Source organism: Salmo salar, chromosome 14 (assembly GCF_965601325.2).
Source record: "Salmo salar chromosome 14, fSalSal1, whole genome shotgun sequence".
NCBI classification, from domain to species: Eukaryota; Metazoa; Chordata; class Actinopteri; order Salmoniformes; family Salmonidae; genus Salmo; species Salmo salar.
This window is the reverse complement of record NC_138304.1, coordinates 16222121-16244247: the sequence shown is the minus strand read 5'-3', so window position 1 is coordinate 16244247 and position 22127 is coordinate 16222121. Positions and strand designations below refer to the sequence as shown.

At 43.7% G+C, this 22127-nt stretch overlaps 1 protein-coding gene across 2 annotated transcripts in view; it reads left to right on the top strand.

Annotated features, from left to right (window-relative positions):
- The window catches only part of rxrga (retinoid x receptor, gamma a), a 52353-nt gene that overhangs the window by 23584 nt on the left and 6642 nt on the right, over window positions 1–22127 (top strand). For both annotated transcript variants that reach the window (XM_014139718.3, XM_014139716.3), the window contains exons 2-5: window positions 10486–10766; window positions 16599–16746; window positions 17597–17776; window positions 18002–18162. In XM_014139718.3, the coding sequence (XP_013995193.1) occupies window positions 10486–10766; window positions 16599–16746; window positions 17597–17776; window positions 18002–18162 (770 nt within the window). The remainder of the gene's footprint in view (window positions 1–10485; window positions 10767–16598; window positions 16747–17596; window positions 17777–18001; window positions 18163–22127) is intronic.

The following is a 22127-nucleotide window of genomic DNA, read 5'->3' as shown; positions in this document are numbered from 1 at the left end:
CTTTTTCCTCCTTTATCTCATCAAAGATCATACCCCCAAGATATGCTAACCTTGCTCCATTACCAATAACAGGAGCGGTTAGCATGTCTTGGGGGTATGATCTTTGACCCTCTATAACTTTCTCACTCATCATTATTAACAACTCATTCAGGACTATCCGTAATCATGGTAGCATCCACATTAATGTAGAAGTATTTAGAAACATTATATTCTTATTGACGATACAAGTGACTTCAAAACGACACAATACATTATTTACCATTCATTTATATTGGGCACAAAATAATCTGAAAACACAACCAAAACGAACTGCAAATGCATCCAACAACTTTATAGAGTCACAAACTTCATGTAGTGATTATGTGCTAAGAATATGGGACCAAATACTAAACTTGTAACGGGCGCCGTATGAAGTAGACCAAGGGGCAGCGGGTTGAGTGCTCATTTTAACGTTTTATTTTAATAAACTTGAACACTTAACAAAAATAACGACAGCTAAACAGTTTTGCAGGCTAACCCTAGCAGTGCTAAAACGACTTCCCACAAAGGACAGGTGAAACTGGGCTACCTAAGTATGACTCCCAATCAGCAACAACGATGTACAGCTGTTCCTGATTGAGAGCCATACCAGGCCAACACAAATAAATACATAACATAGACAGAGCATAGAAATACAAAACATAGAACATAACCAAAAACCCCAGAATACTCTAAAGAAACACCCCTCTACATAAACACATATCCCAACAAACCCCGAACCACATAAAACATACACCCCCCTGCCACGTCCTGACCAAACTACAATAACAAATAACCCCTTTACTGGTCAGGACGTGACAAAACTTTTGACATTATTTATAAGAATCTTTAAGGGTTTGAATCATTTTGACCCCTACCTTTTTGAGAAAAAAAGTATTACTTGTTAAACAAAATATCTTTCTATGAGCAATTGTATGAGTAGAAAATAATATTCCCAATTTTTTGAGTATGCAATATAGTTCAGTATTTTAATTATTTCTTTTGTACAGTCATTATTGCTCGTCTTTATCAAGGGTGTCAATCATTTCAGACCCCACTGTATATGTATGTGTGTGAGAGGGAGAGAGAGAGTATTTGTCTGCATAAAAAAATCAAGTAGTCAGTCAACACTGCCACACAAAATGTCCAAACCCCACTAATACATGCTAGTATCAGTCCCCACTGTAGGCTGGCGTCCGTGCGCTTCCACTAGCCCTGCTGGCCCGGCTGACCTATCCGACTCTGTCCTGTGTAACACGAGAGAGGTCGCTCTACCCAGGACTGACTACAGTGACCCTGCAAACATGCCCCATGCAAATGCCACCTCCTGTTAGCCCTGTGACGTACAGCTCTGCCCAACAGCCCAACCTTAAAGTGTTGGGGCCTGAAATGTCAACCTGTCATTCTATATTCCCAGACGGGGAGAGACAAGACCATGGCTGCACTAAAACGTACATGCATGCAAATAGATTTGATAGATTCTTGTTGCTATAACATATTCAAATAGATTTGATAGATTCTTGTTGCTATAACATATGCAAATAGATGTGATCGATTTTTGTTCTTATAACATGTAAATAGATTTGATAGATTCTTGTTGCTATAACATATGTACATAGATTTGATAGTTGATAGAGCCCTCTCTCTTGGATTATGTTGCTGTTGGCTTGGTGTTGTTGATATAATACGTTTTTATGACGTAGGTTTAGTTTTTTGGGGGTGGAGGGGAAACAACCTTCTGTGTCTGTTCATTTTGTTCTCATACATTCATGCCAATTGCATATCACCCCAAATTCATAATATTAAAGTCGCACTTTCCTTATGTATGCTATTGTTTGTTGTTATGAAGGCTAATGTTTGTTGTTATGAAGGCTAATGTTTGTTGTTATGAAGGCTAATGTTTGTTGTTATGAAGGCTAATGTTTGTTGTTATGTAGGCTAATGTTTGTTGTTATGAAGGCTAATGTTTGTTGTTATGTAGGCTAATGTTTCTTGTCTAGGCTAATGTTTGTCGTTATGTAGGCTAATGTTTGTCATTATATCTAGGCTTATGTTTGTCCAATAGGCCAGAAAAGATCTATGATGTTGCACTATGGCTGTTACAGTGACCGTATACCGTATTAGGAGTCATGAAGGCAGTCACATTCCACCTGACCACCATAGTGCCCTCAAAGCTCATCACTAAGCTAAGGACCCTGGGACTAAACACCTCCCTCTGCAACTGGATCCTGGACTTCCTGACGGGCCGCCCCCAGGTGGTAAGGGTAGGTAACAACACATCCGCCACGCTAATACTCAACATGGGGGCCCCTCAGGGGTGCGTGCACAGACCCCTCCTGTACTCCCTGTTCACTCATGACTGCATGGCCAGGCACGACTCCAACAACATCATTAAGTTTGCCGATGACACAACAGTGGTAGGCGTTATCACCAACAACGATGAGACAGCCTATAGGGAGGAGGTCAGAGACCTGGCCGTGTGGTGCCAGGATAACAACCTCTCCTTCAATGTGATCAAGACAAAGGAGATGATTGTGGACTACAGGAAAAGGAGGACCGAGCACACCCCAATTCTCCTTGACGGGGCTGTAGTGGAGCAGGTTGCAAGCTTCAAGTTCCTTGGTGTCCACATCACCAACAAACTATCATGATCCAAACACACCAAGACAGTCGTGAAGAGGGCACGACAAAGCCTATTCACCCTCAGGAGACTGAAAAGATATGGCATGGGTCCTCAGATCCTCAAAATGTTCTACAGCTGCACCATCGAGAGCATCCTGACTGGTTGCATCACTGCCTGGTATGGCAACTGCTCACCTGCCGATCGCAAGGCACTACAGAGAGTAGTGTGTACGGCCCAGTACATCACTGGGGCCAAGCTTCCTGCCATCTAGGACCTCTATACCAGGCGGTGTCAGAGGAAGGCCCTAAAAATGGTCAAAGACTCCAGCCACCCTAGTCATGGACTGTTCTCTCTGCTACCGCACGGCAGGCGGTACTGGAGCGCCAAGTCTAGGTCCAAAAGGCTTCTCAACAGCTTCTACCCCCAAGCCATAAGTCTCCTGACAGCTAAGTAAATGGCTACCCAGACTATTTGCATTGCCCCCCAACCCCCCCATTTACGCTGCTGCTACTCCCTGTTTATTATTTATGCATAGTCCCTTTAACTCTACTCTGTACCGATACCCCCTGTATATAGTCTCCACATTGACTCTGTACCGGTACCCCCTGTATATAGTCTCCACATTGACTCTGTACCGGTACCCCCTGTATATAGTCTCCACATTGACTCTGTACCGGTACCCCCTGTATATAGTCTCCACATTGACTCTGTACCGGTACCCCCTGTATATAGCCTCCACATTGACTCTGTACCAGTACCCCCTGTATATAGTCTCCACATTGACTCTGAACCGGTACCCCCTGTATATAGCCTCGCTACTGTTATTTTACTGCTGCTCTTTAATTATTTTACTTATCTATTTTTTACTTAACTTGTTTTTCTTAAAACTGCATTGTTGTGAAGGGCTTGTAAGTCAGCATTTCACTGTAAGGTCTACACCTGTTGTATTCAGCGCATGTGACAAATAACTAGGGTTGCACATTTTGTGGAATATTCAGAGGTGGAAAATTTCCGTGGGAATTAATGGGAATATATGGGAATTAACGGGAATATGTGGGAATTAACGGAAATATATGCAAATAATATTAATACCATTTAAATGTAGATGTTTTTTGCATTGGATATATCTACCATATCATATGGAGACAGAAACATAAACCTTTTACCTTATCATAAGTAGACATAATTGCACCTTTTTATTTTTTTATTTCACCTTTATTTAGCCAGGTAGGCAAGTTGAGAACAAGTTCTCATTTACAACTGCGACCTGGCCAAGAATAAAGCAAAGCAGTTCGACACATACAACAACACAGAGTTACTCACGGAATAAACAAAACATACAGTCAATAATACAGTTGAAAAAAATCTATATACAGTGTGTGCAAATGAGGTAAGAAAAGGGAGGTAAGGCAATGAATAGGCCATGGTGGCGAAGTAATTACAATATACCAATTAGACACTAGAGTGATTGATGTGCAGAAAATGAACGTACAAGTAGAGATACAGGAGTGCAAAGGAGCAAGATAAATAAATAAATACAGTATGGGGATGAGGTAGTTGGATGGGCTGTTTACAGATGGGCTATGTACAGGTGCAGTGATTTGTGAGCTGCTCAGACAGCTGGTGCTTAAAGCTAGTGAGGGAGGTAAGAGTCTCCACCTTCAGTGATTTTTTTCAATTCATTCCAGTCATTGGCAGCAGAGAACTGGAAGGAAAGGCGGCCAAAGGAGGAATTGCTTTGGGGGTGACCAGTGAGATATACCTGCTGGAGCGCGTGCTACGGGTGGGTGCTGCTATGGTGACCAGTGAACTGAGATAAGGTGGGGCTTTACCTATCAGAGACTTGTAGATGACCTGAAGCCAGTGGGTTTGGCAACGAGTATGAAGCGAGGGCCAGCCAAGGAGAGCGTACAGGTCGCAGTGGTGGGTAGTATATGGGGCTTTGGTGACAAAACGGATGGCACTGTGATAGACTGCGTCCAATTTGTTGAGTAGAGTGTTGGGGGCTATTATGTAAATGACATCGCCGAAGTCGAGGATCGGTAGGATGGTCAGTTTAACGAGGGTATGTTGGCAGCATGAGTGAAGGATGCTTTGTTGCGAAATAGGAAGCCGATTCTAGATTTAATTTTGGATTGGAGATGCTTAATATGAGTCTGGAAGGAGAGTTTACAGTCTAACCAGACACCTAGGTATTTGTAGTTGTCCACATATTCTAAGTCAGAACCGTCCAGAGTAGTGATGCTGGGCGGGCGGGCAGGTGTGGGCAGCAATCGGTTGAAGAGCATGCATTTAGTTTTACTTGCATTTAAGAGCAGTTGGAGGCCACGGAAGGAGAGTTGTATGGCATTGAAGCTCGTCTGGAGGTTAGTTAACACAGTGTCCAAAGAAGGGGCAGAAGTATACAGAATGGTGTCGTCTGCGTAGAGGTGGATCAGAGAATCACCAGCAGTCGGCCCGAGAATAGAATCATTCCAATAGAAATAATTTTAAAAAACAATTTAGTTACGAATTTAACTTTAATTAAACGAGTTGACTCTTCACATGGGATGATTTCACTGAACAATAAAAGAAAGGGAATATTGGATGATCCCCAATGATCCATCGCATCTCCCAAAAACGTTTTCAACATAATCTGTAAAATGATAGTCTAGAAACTAAAGCTTTGGTTGTCTTCCTCTCAGGCTTCCGTGTCTTCTCCCTGAACCTCCTCAATGTCCACCTCTTGAATATCAGGCTCTGAGCCCTCATCTTCACTGTCACTTTCCAACCTTGTTGATGATGGCTCGTTGTCAGGCTCAAAAAGCTTCAGATTTGCCCGGATGGCCACCAATTTTTCAACCCTTGTATTGGTCAGCCTGTTGCGTGCTTTGGTGTATGTGTTCCCAAACAAGGACCAGTTGCGCTCTGAGGCAGCTGATGTTTGTGGGATTTAGAGGATGATGGAGGCAACAGGGGAAACAGCCTCAGATCCACAAAGTCCCTTCCACCAGGTGGCTGATGAGATATGTTGGCACGACTGCCATATTGCATCTCCATCCCAAAGCCCTTGCTTGGAAGTGTACTTCGCTAGACTGCCTAGAATCTGGCCCTCATTCAGGCCATGATGGCGAGACACGTTAGTGATGACACCATAGGCCTTGTTGATCTCTGCACCAGACAGGATGCTCTTGCCAGCATACTTGGGGTCCAACATGTACGCTGCAGCTTGTATGGGCTTCAGGCAAAAGTATTCACGCTTTCTTATGTATTTGAGAACTGCAGTTTCCTCTGCTTGGAGCAAAAGTGAAGTGTGCAGGACAGTACAGATTTCTTCTCTTACATATGCAAGCAGAGTCTGAACATCAGACAGGATGGCATTGTCTCCCTCAATCCGTGCAATGGCTACTGCTATAGGTTTCAGGAGTTTCAGGCTGCTTACCACTCTCTCCCAAAATACATCATCCAGGAGGATCCTCTTGATGGGGCTGAAAATATCGGCAGACTGTGATATGGCCATTTCTTGGAGAGACTCCTTCCCCTCCAGGAGACTGTCAAACACGATGACAACACCACCCCAACAGGTGTTGCCGGGCAGCTTCAATGTGGTGCTCTTATTCTTCTCACTTTGCTTGGTGAGTTAGATTGCTGCTATAAATAACTTCATGACCCTTCACATACCTAACCATTTCCTTGGCTCTCTTGTAGAGTGTATCAATTGTTTTCAGTGCCATGATGTCCTTGAGGAGCAGATTCAATGCATGAGCAGCACAGCCAATGGGTGTGATGTGAGGGTAGGACTCCTCCACTTTAGACCAAGCAGCCTTCATGTTCGCAGCATTGTCTGTCACCAGTGCAAATACCTTTCGTGGTCCAAGGTCATTGACTGCCTTCAGCTCATCTGCAATGTAGAGACCAGTGTGTCTGTTGTCCCTTGTGTCTGTGCTCTTGTAGAATACTGGTTGAGGGGTGGAGATAATGTTGTTAATTATTCCTTGTCCACGAACATTCGATCAACCATCAGAGATGATTGCAATACAGTCTGCTTTCTCTATGATTTGCTTGAACTTCACTTGAACTCTGTTGAACTCTGCATCCAGCAAATGAGTAGATAAAGCATGTCTGGTTGGGGGGGTGTATGCTGAGCGAAGAACATTCAGAAATCTCTTCCAATACACATTGCCTGTAAGCATCAAAGAACCAGTTGCATACACAGCTCGAGCGAGACATTCATCAGCATTTCTCTGACTATGTTCCTCCATCGAGTCAAAAAACTTCTGATTCCAGGATGACCATGAGCTGTTGAATCGATAAGGTGTCTGATTCATCATTTTCACCTCGAATAGAAGTAGAGGGACTTTTGTCAGAGGTTGCTTGTTGTGAGCGCTGAGGGAACTTTATGCACTTGGCCAGATGATTCTGCATCTTTGTTGCATTCTTCACATGGCACAGTATTTGCAAGGGTACACAGCTTTTCTTTCTACATTAGCTGCAGTGACATTTCTCCACACATCAGATAGTGCCTGTGGCATTTTCCTGTAAAGATTAGGAACAAATGTGTAAAAAAGAAAAACCCAAATACAATTCCATGTACAGATAAATAGTTAAGCAGTTAGATTAAACAACTTCTTTGTAAGATAAATGTTTTAAAATGAAACATGTATGGAAACAGGTGAATTAACACTCCTCAGTTAGCAGGCTCAAGCAAGCTAAAACCCACATGGTAGCAAAAGCTAACTAGCAGAACTTGTTAACAAGTTAGAAATGATTTAATCAACACTTTGCTGTAGGCTACTATTTACTAGTTAACAAAAAATCATGTATTATATAAAATATATTCACCCCACCCAGTATTGTAATCAAAACTTACCAGAATGCATGTAGTCCTTTGCTCAGACAGTGTAGTAGTTTGGGCTCAATAGCATCTCATTAGTGTGCAAGATCTTGAGAATCAGCTGTACATGTGATGGAAGAGTGCACCTTGCATGCAGAGGGTTGCAATTCCATTGAATTGGGGATAGTTTAACCAAAATCTGCCACAAGACCTAGAATTGCCTTGTGTATCCCACAAAAAAAGGTTCACTGTTATAAGCTAACTTTTTTGATGAATTTAAGCAAAATTGCCCAAATTCCTGGGCTTAACTTCCCATGGACAATTTCTGGGAAAAATTCCAGAAATTTACCGGAAAGTTTCCGACCCTTTGCAACCCTACAAATAGCATTTGATTTGATTGGATTTTGACCGTTTAGGCTTCTCCAAGCTCTGATGCTGCTGATGGTCATTAGTAGCCTACCAAACTTGCTAACTTCCTGGTACTCAGCACCCTATTGTCCCTCTAATCACTCTGACATCAATGCAAATGTTAAAATCTAATCAAACACAATGAGAGCCCATGAGCGCATGTTCTATAGGCTAAGCAATTGCGTGAGAAAACAGAGTGATGGCCTCTATTAAAAAGAGGAGGATCCCATCAGCCTCCTATAGGCAAGGCCAACTATATTTATTTCTCAACCTTCCTAATATTAAGCACATTGCTTCTCTTTAAAACAGGAGTATAGCCTACCTGGCTGGCATGAAAATGAACCATGGGAAAAGTGTCCTCCATTCACTATTGAAGTGCATTGATGACATTTTTGTTTCTTCTACTGCCCCTGAATCGAGACAGGAGCATGATAATGGTCCATTCTAAATCAAAACAAATTTTACACATATATTATTTAGTATATATGAAGACAAGATTAAATCAAGAATAGTATGATGGGTGACAATATTATTCTATCACTTGTGAATGATATATTATCACTTGTGAATGATGCCCAGCTTAAGACAAACAGCGCATGCTTTTTTTTGCGACTTTTTCAAATCATAGTCGCAGCCCTCATGTAGCTTAGCCCATAGGCTTATATGTTTTGATAAGGTTTGTATCACAACTAAAGTGGCCAAATAACTTCTTAAAATGAAGCACATTAATCTGCTTTACAATGGGTGTCGAGCCTAACTGGCATACATACGTAGCGCGTGAGTTTCAAGTTTGGGGAAGATAATTTTCACCATAAAAATGCACCTCTATAATAAAAGCATTACATGCATAATTGCATTTGTGGACACATTTGAGAATGGTGTTTTCCTGCCAATGGAACAGTCGCGCTTATAGCCTACTGCCGTGTGTGCAGTGCTGCGCTTCTAATGTGAAGAAATAGCCTAATAGTTTATCAACATTTTGAGCTTAACGTTCTCATCTGTTGCGTCAGGCTCATAGCTTAAAACATTTATTTTGATGCTAGTGGTTGTACTAATTTGGGATCTCTCATCCCACAACTGTCCCGGACTATGTTTGGAATATTTATTTCTCGCACAGAATAGAACAGGTCAACATTTGTACTATGCGGGATAGTTGACATAGGCTAGTGATTTTGCTGTTCGTTAGGCCTACTCATCTTGTTGGCTGACGAAAAGTAAATGTGGACAGTTCTTCCAATATCTTCAATATGCACCTCGGAATTGGATAAGGACGCGCTCAGTTGCGTCCCCGATGTGTGTGTCTTCACTTGTAGCCTGTGAGAAAGACCCGATCACGGACGAAGAGCCATGTGAGTGAGAGGTGCTTCGGCACGCAGCTGGGAGAAGGGAATTATAATTATTATATTCAGCTCAAGGGTACAATGGCCACCGGCCGCAAAAGGCATGGATGTTTTTAGGGGGCATTACGGTCACACAATGGGGATGCAGCCGGGAAATTCGAGGCATTATCAAGTGCTTGTCAAATTGTGAATGAGAGACTGATGAAGTGTGTACAGCCTGCATAAAAAACAAAGCAGAGCTCATGCCTTTCATGCGTCTTTTTTCAAACCTTTTTTCAAGTCTCATCATGCAGCCTTAGAATGTATAAAACATCTAAACATATAGCCCAACATTTGTATCACAACTAAAGTTACTTAAATAACTCTAAATTAAGCATATATGAGTACCTGTTTCTTTGTTAACCGCTCAACACAGAATAGCGCACTCCTTCAAATTCTTTGGAGAAAATATCCTTTCCATTTTATTCAGCTTTGTTCAATTGTATTCTTCAGAGATGCTAAATGTGTTTATGTTCATTAACGGTCAATTACCATGAGACCGGCAGTTATTTGCTTGACAATCACCGGCTGACAAAATTTCAGGACCGCCACAGCCCTATGTTGCACTAACTTCTGTCTAGGGTCCCTGTAACATCCCCCTAACATTTTCTCATGTTGATGCATAATGGGAATATGCAGGGCTCTTTTGACCTTAGAAATCTTTTTTGAATGATCAGATCAGTGTAGCCTGTCTCTGCACTGACCTTCTTAAGGCTGTTCTGGGGCTGTATGGAAATCCCTTACGCAGGCTTTCACCGTGCACTGACCCCCAGGCGCCCGGCTACTTCAGGTTACATCACAGTGCATTAACAGCTGAATTAGTGATAAGGTTAAATGGAGAGATTCACATTTTGGACCCCTGGCTGTCACTCAACCACTCAGGATCCTCGGTTGCTGATGTGGGTCTATTTAGTTGTTATGCATGTTGCTATGTTAGTTGTTATGCATGTGTCCTTATTCATTGTGTTCTGGTCTGATTGCCCATTCCACTGTCTCTGAACCAGGAGCTTATAAAAGTATGATTTATAGAACAGTTATGAACAATTTCTCGTCATGTGGAAATGATTGCAGTGTCTATTCTACAATGTACATTTCTAGCTACAAAATCCTAAACCCTATTGATCCTACACCTATGTACAGTAGAATGTCAAGTGGGCTGAAAATAAGTATCCTATCCTTATTGGTTGGCGTGTCCCCTAACTCCCTTCTCCTCTCTGATTGGCTGTTTTCTGCTCTGATTACAGATGCTTCTGTTCAGGTCTCCCACCTGAGCTCCACCCCCTCACAGCCCCTTAGCATCATGGTGGGCCCCCCTCACCCTCACCACCACCACCACCCCTCCGTCATCAGCACCACCGTCAACCCCGGGCGGCCCCGCCCATCCCCCATAAGCACCCTGGGCTCGCCGTTCAATGGGCTGGGCGGCTCGCCGTACTCCGTCATCACGTCGTCCTCTCTGGGCTCGCCAGGTGTCTCCATGCCCCATACGCCCACCATAGGCTTCAGCACGCTTTCCAGCCCACAGGTAAGAGTCAATGTACACACACACACACACACACACACACACACACACACACACACACACACACACACACACTTGCGTAAGCTCCAACTGGGATACCACAAACTTTCTCTCTCACACACGTACACAGACACACAGCTCTGTTTGAGGAGACAGACACGAATGAATGTGTTACATAAGGAGATGCATAAAACACTATATATCAAAGTCATAGTGTAGCATCATTTGACAAATATGTGCCAAAAGATAATATATGAAAAATATAATATGTGCATTTAAACAGCTATGTGACTCACTGTGAGCTGGGTGATATTCTGCTTGGAGCACATTAAGGCCTTCTTGGTTACTTGCTGAACACAAACACACTGAACATATACGAGGCTTTACAATAGGCGAGGCACTGCACCAAAGTATTGTAGCTTTAGGAACTACTGCAGCAGATCCAGTTTGATCCTCCATTTGAGTCTCTTAATGTCTTAGGCTCGCATGCCAAGCTTACTCTCCTTCACCCAACTACAGTAACTAACCTTCCCTGCAATGTATACCTACACCTGCTACTAAAGTAGTCTCAGACATTGTATTTTAGTGTTGGCCCAAAGTCCCAAATGGATAACAAATGGGGAGAATGGGGGCCTAGTCTTGTCCACTTACTCTTGTGAATTTAAAAGTTCATATTTGATTCACTTAGTTTAAAAAATAAAAACATTAATGTTCTGTCCTGCATTAAGTAGAATCTAGACCTGTCTACTGTGTTGCTTTTCTGACCATTTTGTGCCCAGTCTCTGCCTGTACCACTGGTTGGGCCTCTGCTTGCCCTAGAGGGGATGAGCCGATTTGTATTTGGCTGTCCGACTTGGAGCTAACTGAGCAAAGCTAATGAGGCGTGATGGCTAGTGAGTCAGAGGGAGATATCATTGCCCCAGCCTGCTAAGATGAAGTCTGGAAGGCTAGCTAGATAAAAAAGAACAAACAGAAGTCATCCTTCAGATCCATTAATTGCCATACAACCAAAGGTTGTGCGATTGGATTTTCTTCATACTGATAATAGTGCAGCTCCCTTTTGGTCTCAAGGAAGTAGACAGAATGTTTATTGTTCATTGTCTGGCACATTCAATGAGCCAAGCCACACAATGTAAACAATTACTCTTTGGATCAACCTAAAAAAATTGCAGGGTTAGGCATTGATTTGGAGGCCCCAGGCAGAGGCCAATCTGAGACCCCCCCCCCCACACAAAATGTATGTTAAATTAGCTTAATAACACATATAATTTCATTGTCAATCTGAGCCCCCAGAGCTGTTCGGAGCCTGCTCGAAGGATATTGAAAATGCACTGAAAAGACTTGGAATTCCTTTCACTAGTAACGGTCTTTGCATCACCACATATAAGACAATGAGGCAGGAAAATGGGGGGGGGGGGGGGGGGGGGGTTGACAGAAGGTACTTGACAGGTTAGAAACTGAGCTTATTCCCTCCACTTCTGATATTTAACCCTTATATACACACCTTACACAGAGAGAGAAAGATACAGAGAGAGAGAGATGCAGAGTGGTGCAGCGGTCTAAGGCACTGCATCTCAGTGCAAGAGGCGGCGTCACTACAGTCCCTGGTTCGAATCCAGGCTGTATTACATCCGGCAGTGATTTGGCGTCCCATAGGGCGGTGCACAATTGGCCGAGCATTGTCCGGGTTTGGTCGGGGTAGGCCGTCATTGTAAATAAGAATTTGTTCTTAACTGACTTGCCTAGTTAAATGAAGTATAGTTAAATAGAGAGAGAGAAAGAGACACTAGCTAGTGTTAAGAGTGTTGGGCCAGTAACTGAAAGGTCGCTGGTTCAAACTGACTAGGTGAAAAAAAATCTGACTGTGCTCTTGAGTACAACGCTCGTGTGCTTTCACTTCTGAAATCAAAGACTGTAGAAGAAGGACCAGATAGTCGACAAGAACTTACACACCCTTAAATTTCTTTTTTAGAATAGTTATTTTACTTTAATCCTAAAGTGTTGAGTTTTATTGGTCCTAAGGGTTGAGAAGAGGGCAGTAGAGGAGGAGGGCAGAGAACAATTCTAAGACTGTATGAGGTGGGATGAATGAGTACTCACCCTGGTCAGTGAGCAGAGGCAGCAGGCCAGTGGAGTAGCTGAACTCTTGAAAGGAAGTTTGAGGGCCACCTTCACAGGCTGAAGGGTCATGGAGAGGTCCTGGACAAACTCGGCCGTCAGTCTCTCCTTCACCAGGGTCATGTTGGCAGTGACCTCATCAGGGAGGAACACAAACATACTGACATCATGCTGCATCTGAACAATCTGCAGAGAGAGAGAGAGGGAGGGAAGGAGAAAGAGGCAAGGATAAAACAAAGAATGGGAGAGATCAGATCAATTGGAAAATATGTTTATGAACAATAAGGAGTATTTTTTGGCTTTTTATACCAGGCTGTGAGAACAAATAAACTGTGTTCTTACTGTGCAGCCCAGGTCTGAGTAGATGCCCAATTTCACTGAGTAATGGTCCTGGGTCATCATGGCAATATGGGTGAGCGCCTCCCCATCTAGTTGGAAGTACTCCATCCCTCTACCTTGATTGAAGTTATCCATCTACACACGTAAATAAGAACCGATAGGTGATAAAGTGAAAACAACTTCAGGAGATGAAATAAGGACTTGAACCCCAGCCCTCTAGTACCTTTGAATTAGGCAACACCCAGAGCAACCAAGTCAGCACTTCTTCCCAGGGGCTTTGTCAGGATGCGATCCACCTTGCCGCCAGTCTGGTTGATAGCGTCAATGGTTGTGATTGTTTTCAATCTTTCCGCAATGTGGCGCCAACTCTCCATGTTTTCTACATGCTCAGTACAACGCTCGTGTGCTTTCAAATTGGTCCCTATATTCTTACAGTAAGAAAAGCCATCCCTGCTGAAATTTGTCTCTCTAAAAAAAAAACGAAATACGACGACAAAAAAAACCTGCATCAGATTTACCTTAATACAATGTCCGTGTGATTTTTTCTCTCTCTCCATTTTTCATAACTTTTTCATAGACATCACGACATAAATCTTTGAGGTACTGTGTCCCCACTTTGAGGGAATACAATATCTCTGATTTGTTTTGGCCCCTTTTGGACAAGATCACACCTCTGTCAGACAGCGCCTCCGATCACAATGCTGCATCATCAATTACTAAACACCTGTAGTAGGTCCATGTGCTGATCTCGACTCTGGTAGAGCAAGGGCTTGGTGGTGAATCAGGCTCTGATTCCGAACTACGCTCGGGTTCAACATCAGCGCAGCTGCTGCTAATGCTAGCCGGTAGCACTGATGATGATGAGCCATCGACAGCAGCAGAGGCAGTAATGCTACTGGTTGAAGTGCTAGCTAAGCTAATGCTAGTGGTTGTTGAAGCGCTAGCTAGGCTAATGCTAGTGGTTGTTGAAGTGCTAGCTAAGCTAATGCTAGTGGTTGTTGAAGTGCTAGCTAAGCTAATGCTAGTGATTGTTGAAGTGCTAGCTAAGCTAATGCTAGTGGTTCTTGAAGTGCTAGCTAAGCTAATGCTAGTGGTTGTTGAAGTGCTAGCTAGGCTAATGCTAGTGGTTGTTGAAGTGCTAGCTAGGCTACTGCTAGTGGTTATTGAAGTGCTAGCTAGGCCTGGGTCTGTCTCTGGGCTCGTCGTTGCCGTGTCCTCTGCCTCGACGACGATGGCAGTATTATCAGCGGCACCTGTCTTCTTACTAAAGAAATGCGTTAACTTAAGTCATGTTTCTTAAAATGTAGTCTTTTCTCTTCTGAAAGCTGCAGTTTTTGCTGCAGAAAATCACGTTTGCAATCATATCGTGTGAAACAATGCCTAGAGTGGAGCATGGGGGGGCCTCAAGCGGATATTTTTTGGTTTGTTTGTTTTTTTATGTCCAGGACATGAGGCCCCTTGATGATGTGAGGCCTGAGGCATTTGCCTCTTAGTAAGTCCGCCACTGGTGTTAGGGCTAGGGTGAAGGTAAGGATTAAGTTTAGAGCTAAGTAGTAGATAATTGAAATGCTACTGATGGACTATCCAAATAAGTAAGTCACCTTGCATGAGCAAGCTGGAATGGCTCATAGGAGCAGGAGCCTATCTCCTGTTGCTGTAGGGTGAAGCAGCTTGATGTCCAAGTATACCCCCTGAACAGGACACTAGTCTATCACAGGGCCTTACACCCAATCTCTTTAATGCTGAGTACCAAGCAGAGACACATTGGGTCCCATTTTTAGTCTTTGGTATGACTCGGCCAGGGATCGAACTCAAACCTTCCAATCTCAGGGCAGACATTCTAACCACAAGGCCACTGAATAAAGAACATAATTACAAACTATATACACTGAGTGTACAAAAACATTAGGAACACCTGCTCTTTCCGTGACATAGACTGACCAGGTGAAAACTATGATCCCTTATTGATGTCACTTATTAAATCCACTTCAGTCAGTGTAGATGAAGGGGAGGACACAGGTTAAAGAAGGATTTTTAAGCCTGGAGACAATTGTGATTGTGTATGTGTACCATTCAGAGGGTGAATGGGCAAGACAAAATATTTAAGTGCCTTTGAACGGGGTATGGTAGTAGGTGCCAGGCACACCGGTTTGAGTGTGTCAAGAACTGCAAAGCTGCTGGTTTTTTTTACGCTCAACAGTTTCCTGTGTATATCAAGAATGGTCCACCACCAAAGGACATTCAGCCAACTTGGCACAACTGTGGGAAGCATTGGAGTCAACATGGGCCAGCATCCCTGTGGAATGCTTTCGACACCTTGTAGTCATAGCCATGGGAAGTAGGGGTGCTGAGGGAGCTGCAACACCCCTGAATTGATTTTGTGGATCTTTTTTTTTTTCTTCTCACAAAAGTAGTACGCTGGGCAAAAAAATCATAAACCCCCACAGCCAAACATCTTCCCGCGGCTATGCAATGTCCTCGTAACTTTATAATCCGCTGTGGTTCATAATGATCAGAATGGTTCAAATAGTATTTGTCCCATTTATTATACTTTAGATGTGCTTGATTGGTTCCATTGTGCCAGGTATGCTCAATGCAATAGTCCTTAGTGTAAAACCCACCCCTCTGGTACTCTAGACAGGCTCAATCAAACACAAATACTTTATGAACCCAGGTCTGGTAATGATGCTTTCCTTTGGCCCGGAGTAGCTTATACGGTTTCCTTAATGACCAACTACCTCCCTCTACTGCTATCCTTTGGGACTGCATGTAACATAGTTCAATTGAGTGTGTATTCAGCTTAGTTAGAATTCTATCTGGTATAAATTATATCAGCCTTACAATTACCATTTTGTGCCCTTCCTTGAGGGCCTTCTGTAAATGTTTACTATTGGCATGACATTATATTAAGGACTGTGTAGAGAGAGTAAATCATCCAAATTAACAGCTACTTCCTTACCTGGATAAAAAAAAAACTGGTCACATGACAAAGGAAAACACTTCAGATAAGGTTGTAAGGGAGGTAGGAAGCGTGAGATAGGGAGGGATGCACATAGACAAAGAAATTAATACAAGCACACACACACACCGGCACACTGAGGAAGGCGCTGACTATACTGTATAGCTAATGCATGCAGTATACAAAAGACCAATGTGATATACCACTCACTGTGATCTTTGCTGAACTCGAGATGCTGGGTTCTGTCTTCAACTAAAATGGAAGTCGGTGACTTTTGACCTTTGTGACACCGTGGGCAGTTGGCGAAAGTGAGCCAGTGTGTGTGTGCGTTTGTGTGTATGTGAGATGTACACCCCCCCACCCATACACACACACACACACACACCATTAACCCCCTCTCTGTCCCCTGCTCTCTGTAGATGAACTCTCTGAACAGTGTGAGCAGCAGTGAGGACATCAAGCCTCCTCCAGGCCTGGCTGGACTGGGTCACATGAACAGCTACGGCTGCATGAGCCCAGGGTCCATGTCCAAGCACATCTGTGCCATCTGTGGGGACCGATCCTCAGGTAAAACAGCAAACTACATTATAGCTAGGCCTGAAGACTAAGGCCCAAGACTAAGGCCCAAGACTAGACAATACCACAAGGTTCCATCTGCAAAAAGAGAATTTGGAGATAATTGGGTTTAAAGTTGCAAACCCGTCATTGGTTTGAATGTGTCAGCAATTTGTATCTTGTATTCTTTTGAATTTACTAAGATGAATTGGGGGTATTTGGAGTACTATATCAGTAGCGAACATTGAACAGAGCAAGGCTATGTTAATAATTCCATTTTGACAAAAATGCAGATAGAGCCTTATAGTCCCAAGCTCTCGAGCTGGGTACCAGAGTTTTTCCCTTGACAGGTTGGATGGTAAGGAAAAAACTGTCCCTACTACTAGTATACCATACCCCCTTCATCAACATACTGTACCTACAGGATAACTAAGCCAAATGAACATTTCCGCGAGAAATGTTACAATAGATTATTTCCACTCACTGACACCAGATAGTATATTTAAAAGACACAAGGGGGTGTGGTATATGGCCAATATACCACGGCTAAGGGCTGTTCTTATGCACGACGCAATGCGGAGAAACCCCAGAGGTGCCTTATTGCTATTATAGACTGGTTACCAATGTAATTAGAGCAGTAAAAATACATGTTTTGTCATACCCGTGGTATACCCGTGGTATCTGATATACTACGGCTTTCAGCGATTCAGCATTCAGGGCTCGAACCACCCAGTTTATAAAGCTCCTCAGCTAAGCATACCATCCACACCAACACTGAATACCACCCCACAACAGCAGCTCATTTACAGTAGGAGCTGATCTGATCAAGATAATCATTCTATTTCCTGTTCCTTTCTTCCAGGGAAACACTATGCCGTGTACAGCTGTGAAGGCTGTAAAGGCTTCTTCAAGAGAACCATTAGGAAGGACCTCACCTACACGTGTCGAGACAGCAAGGAGTGCCTGATCGATAAGCGCCAACGCAACCGCTGCCAATACTGTCGCTACCAGAAGTGTCTGGCCATGGGCATGAAGAGAGAAGGTGTGTGTGTTTGTGTGTGTGGGACTCCCCTGTGCTTATGTGTGTGTTTCTCTATGCAGGCAGGTGTGTGTGTGTACTGTATTAGTGTATGTATGTGTGTGTGACCCCCCTGTGTGTGTGTGTGTGTGTGTGTGTGTGTGTGTGTGTGTGTGTGTGTGTGTGTGTGTGTGTGTGTGTGTGTGTGTGTGTGTGTGTCTGTCTGTCTGTCTGTCTGTCTATGTGCAGCGGTGCAGGAGGAGCGTCAGCGGGGCCGGGACAAGAGTGATAACGAGGTGGAGTCAACCAGTAGTTTCAATGGGGACATGCCGGTCGAGAAGATATTGGACGCGGAGTTGGCAATCGAACCCAAGACTGAAGCTTACATGGAGGCCAGCACAGGCAACTCTGTAAGCAAAGCTCTGTCTCCCTCTGTCTCTCTCTCTCGTTCTGTCTCCCTCTGTCTCTCTCTCTCGTTCTGTCTGTCTCTCTCTCTTTCTCTCTGTCTGTCTCTCTCTATCTCTATGTCTCTCTCTCTCTCTCTCTCTCTCTCTATTCACGTCAATTCAATTTGCTTTATTGGCAAAATGTACATATTGCCAAAGCTTACTTTGGATATTTACAATATTAAGATAATAAGAATCAAAATTGTCAACGGGACAACAGTAACAACAATAACCAAGGGTCAAAATAACCATACATTGAACAATAACAATAAGCATACAGTAGAGGACATGTGCAGGTTGATTGGTCTGTCAGACACTGTCCCTCATCTTATGGCAGGCATAAATCTTGTTTTGCAAGTGGACCCCACACCTCGCTGGCATAAAGTGCAATTGGTTCAATGACACATTCAATTAGTTTTAGCCAAATTTGAATAGATAATTCAATTTTAATTTGTTTTATAATGGCCCAGAATGCCCTGCGTGCTTTCTCTCTCAATTCATTCACTGCATCATTTAGAGTCATTTAGAGTCCAGTTGAGCTTATTTTTAAACCTAAGTAATTGTAGTACTCAATATATTTTATTTTTGGGGTTTACAGTACTGCTCTAGCAGGTCCAGGCTATGTGCTGTGGGTGACAGCAGGCAAATTGGTGGCAGCAGACATAGATCATCTGCGAAGAGTAGGCATTTAACCTCTGAATTGTGGAGACTAACACCAGGGATAAGGATTTTTCTAGAATAGTGGCCAATTCGTTGATGTAAACGTTGAAGAGTGCAGGGCTCAGATTGCAACCCTGACGAAGGCCCCACCCCTGGTTAAAGAACTTGGTTCTTTTACATTTACATTTTACATTTTAGTCATTTAGCAGACGCTCTTATCCAGAGCGACTTACAAATTGGTGCATTCACCTATAATATCCAGTGGAACAACCACTTTACAATAGTGCATCTAAATCTTTTAAGGGGGGGGGTTAGAAGGATTACCTTATCCTAACCCAGGTATTCCTTGAAGAGCTGGGGTTTCAGGTGTCTCCGGAAGGTGGTGATTGACTCCGCTGTCCTGGCGTCGTGAGGGAGCTTGTTCCACCATTGGGGTGCCAGAGCAGCGAACAGTTTTGACTGGGCTGAGCGGGAACTGTGCTTCCTCAGAGGTAGGGAGGCGAGCAGGCCAGAGGTGGATGAACGGAGTGCCCTTGTTTGGGTGTAGGGCCTGATCAGAGCCTGAAGGTACGGAGGTGCCGTTCCCCTAACAGCTCCGTAGGCAAGCATTTTACATTTTAGTCATTTAGCAGACGCTCTTATCCAGAGCGACTTACAGTAGTGAATACATACATTTCATTTTCATTTCAGGCATTTTTTATTTTTTTTGTACTGGCCCCCGTGGGAATCGTACCCACAACCCTGGCGTTGCACACACCATGCTGGCATTGCAAACACCATGCTGGCATTGCAAACACCATGCTCTACCAACTGAGCCACAGGGAAGGCCCTTTTCTTGCCAATTTTAATGCTGCACGTATTGCCAGTATCAGGGATGCAAATTCGCCGTTTTGAATCCAAAATAGGTGACCTACGTGATTCGTGTAGATCCGATTAGAAAGGTTTGGGGGGGGGGGGGGGGGTTGGATCACTACTGGCTGTATCCAAGGCTCAGCCAATCGTTTACATAACAACAGAATGCAGCGCAGCACCCGACGGAAGAAATAAGACAAACCAATTTACTTGTTACAGCAGCGCGTCCCCTGAACGATAACGAAGAGGTACAGTGTTGCCAACTTAGCAACTTTGTTGCTATATTTAGCAAGTATTCAGACCCCTCTAGCGACACATTTTCAAAAAATCGACTAGCGACAAATCTAGCAACCTTTTCTGGTGTTATTGGAGACTTTTGGAGACTCTGACGTGAAAGCACGTATCGTTCATACTCTTCTCAACGAGCAGCAAGTGCTGCCGTAGGCCCCGTCCCAAAGCACTCACAGGCGGCCCAGTCTTCACGCAGCAGTCTGCAAACAGAGCAGGAGATGTTCACCCCTCAGCGTCCAGACTGCAAATGAATCGCGCATGCGGGAAGCCGCCGTTGGCTGATCCCGCCCTGGCTTACATTCAGGGCGGGATGTAAATGTAAAATGTTCTTTGTCTAAAATAAATCACTGCACAAAAATAAATCATTGCCTTTGACTCACACAGCCTCAGTCACTTACTCACCTTGTCCACTGTGTGTGTACCTCTTCTGTGACATAAGCTAAACATCTAGCTGGCTAGCTCATCATGTCTCAGTCTAAACTGTCCACTCAAAAATACAGAAAGGAGTGGGAATCAAACCCTGAATTCAAAGGCTGGTTGAAGCTGTTTATTGGAGATGATACACGAGCATACTGCCTGTATTGAAAGGCTGATTTCTAAGCAAAACTTAGTGATGTAAAAAAACACATGACAACTCAAAAACATACTCAAAAGGCAAAGCCTTATAACAGTTTCACCCAAAACATGCTGCCATTTATGGTTAAAAAAATTTACTCTGCAAAAAAGGCGGAGGCCACAATGGCATTAGCTATCGCTGAACACTGTTCCATGGTGACATGTGATCACATTGGAGAAGCATGTAGAGCTTCTTTCTCAGACTCCACTGCAGCTACCCACTTCAAAATGCACAGGACAAAGTGCACCGAAATGATTAATGGTGTTCTAGCGCCATACTTTCTGAAAAAGTTGGTTGCAGATGTGGGTGACCAGCGTTTCAGCCTCCTCCTCGATGAGTCCACGGATGTAAGTGTTTCTAAGTACCTGGGGGTTGTGATAAGGTACTTTACTGACACCAAGCAGACAATTGTATCAACATTTCTGGGGCTTGTTGAGTTGGAGGGAGGAGATGCCAAATCTATAGCCCGTGCTGTTGTGCTGTTGTGGCTTTCCTCGAGAAGTGTCTTAAAAAAGAGAATCTCTTGGGGATAGGGACTGACAATGCCTCTGTTATGACGGGGATTAACAATGGGGTCCATAAAGTGCTGAAGGAGGAGTATGGCCTCAAATATCTGGTTCTTATTCGCTGTGTGTGCCACTCTCTGCAGCTTGCTCATTTGTAGTTCTAAACATATTTAGGGTGTTTTTTACTCCCTTTTTGTCTCTCCCACGACGTTATTCCTCTCTCCTGCAGTGTCCATCACAATTACATGCACATGGCCAATTATGCAAATTAGGTGATGACATTATTTAGCAACTTCTAGCGACTTTTAGGACAGCCAATAGCTACTTTCCTTACTGAGGAGTTGGCAACACTGAAGAGGTAAAGTTAAGTGAGAAGCCTGACTACAGAGACGGGGTGAGAAGGTGATGAAGCATACTTCATGAGCTGTAACTGAAAAACTACTGGCATTTGGAAAGTTTGAGGTGAGGGAGAAAGTGTGGTGGAACTATCCGAAGGGTAACCCGCCAGCGCATTATCCGAAGGGTAACGCGCAAGCGCATTTCATGACAAAAAAAATTCAAAATATTCCATTACCGTACTTGGAAGCATGTGAAACGCTGTTTAAAATAAATTTTTATGCTATTTTTCTTGTAAAATAGCGATAATATTCCAACCGGGCAACGTTGTATTCATTCAAAGAGAAAGAAAAACATGGCGAGTTCACGTGACCGCGCATCTCCAGTCTCACTGTCTCCAGGCTGACCACATACAAACTCTGCTCCTCTACTTTGCCCAGAGACAGCAGACACCCCATTCCACTTTCTGGCAGCTTTAGAGAGCTATTGGAAGCCTTAGAATGTGTCACGTTACAGCACAGATGCTGTAATGTCGATAGAGATGCAACAGAAGGACAACAAATTGTCAGACAGGGCACTTCCTGCATGGAATCTTCTCAGGTTTTGGCCTGCCATATATGAGTTCTGTTATACACACAGACACCATTCAAACAGTTTTAGAAACTTTA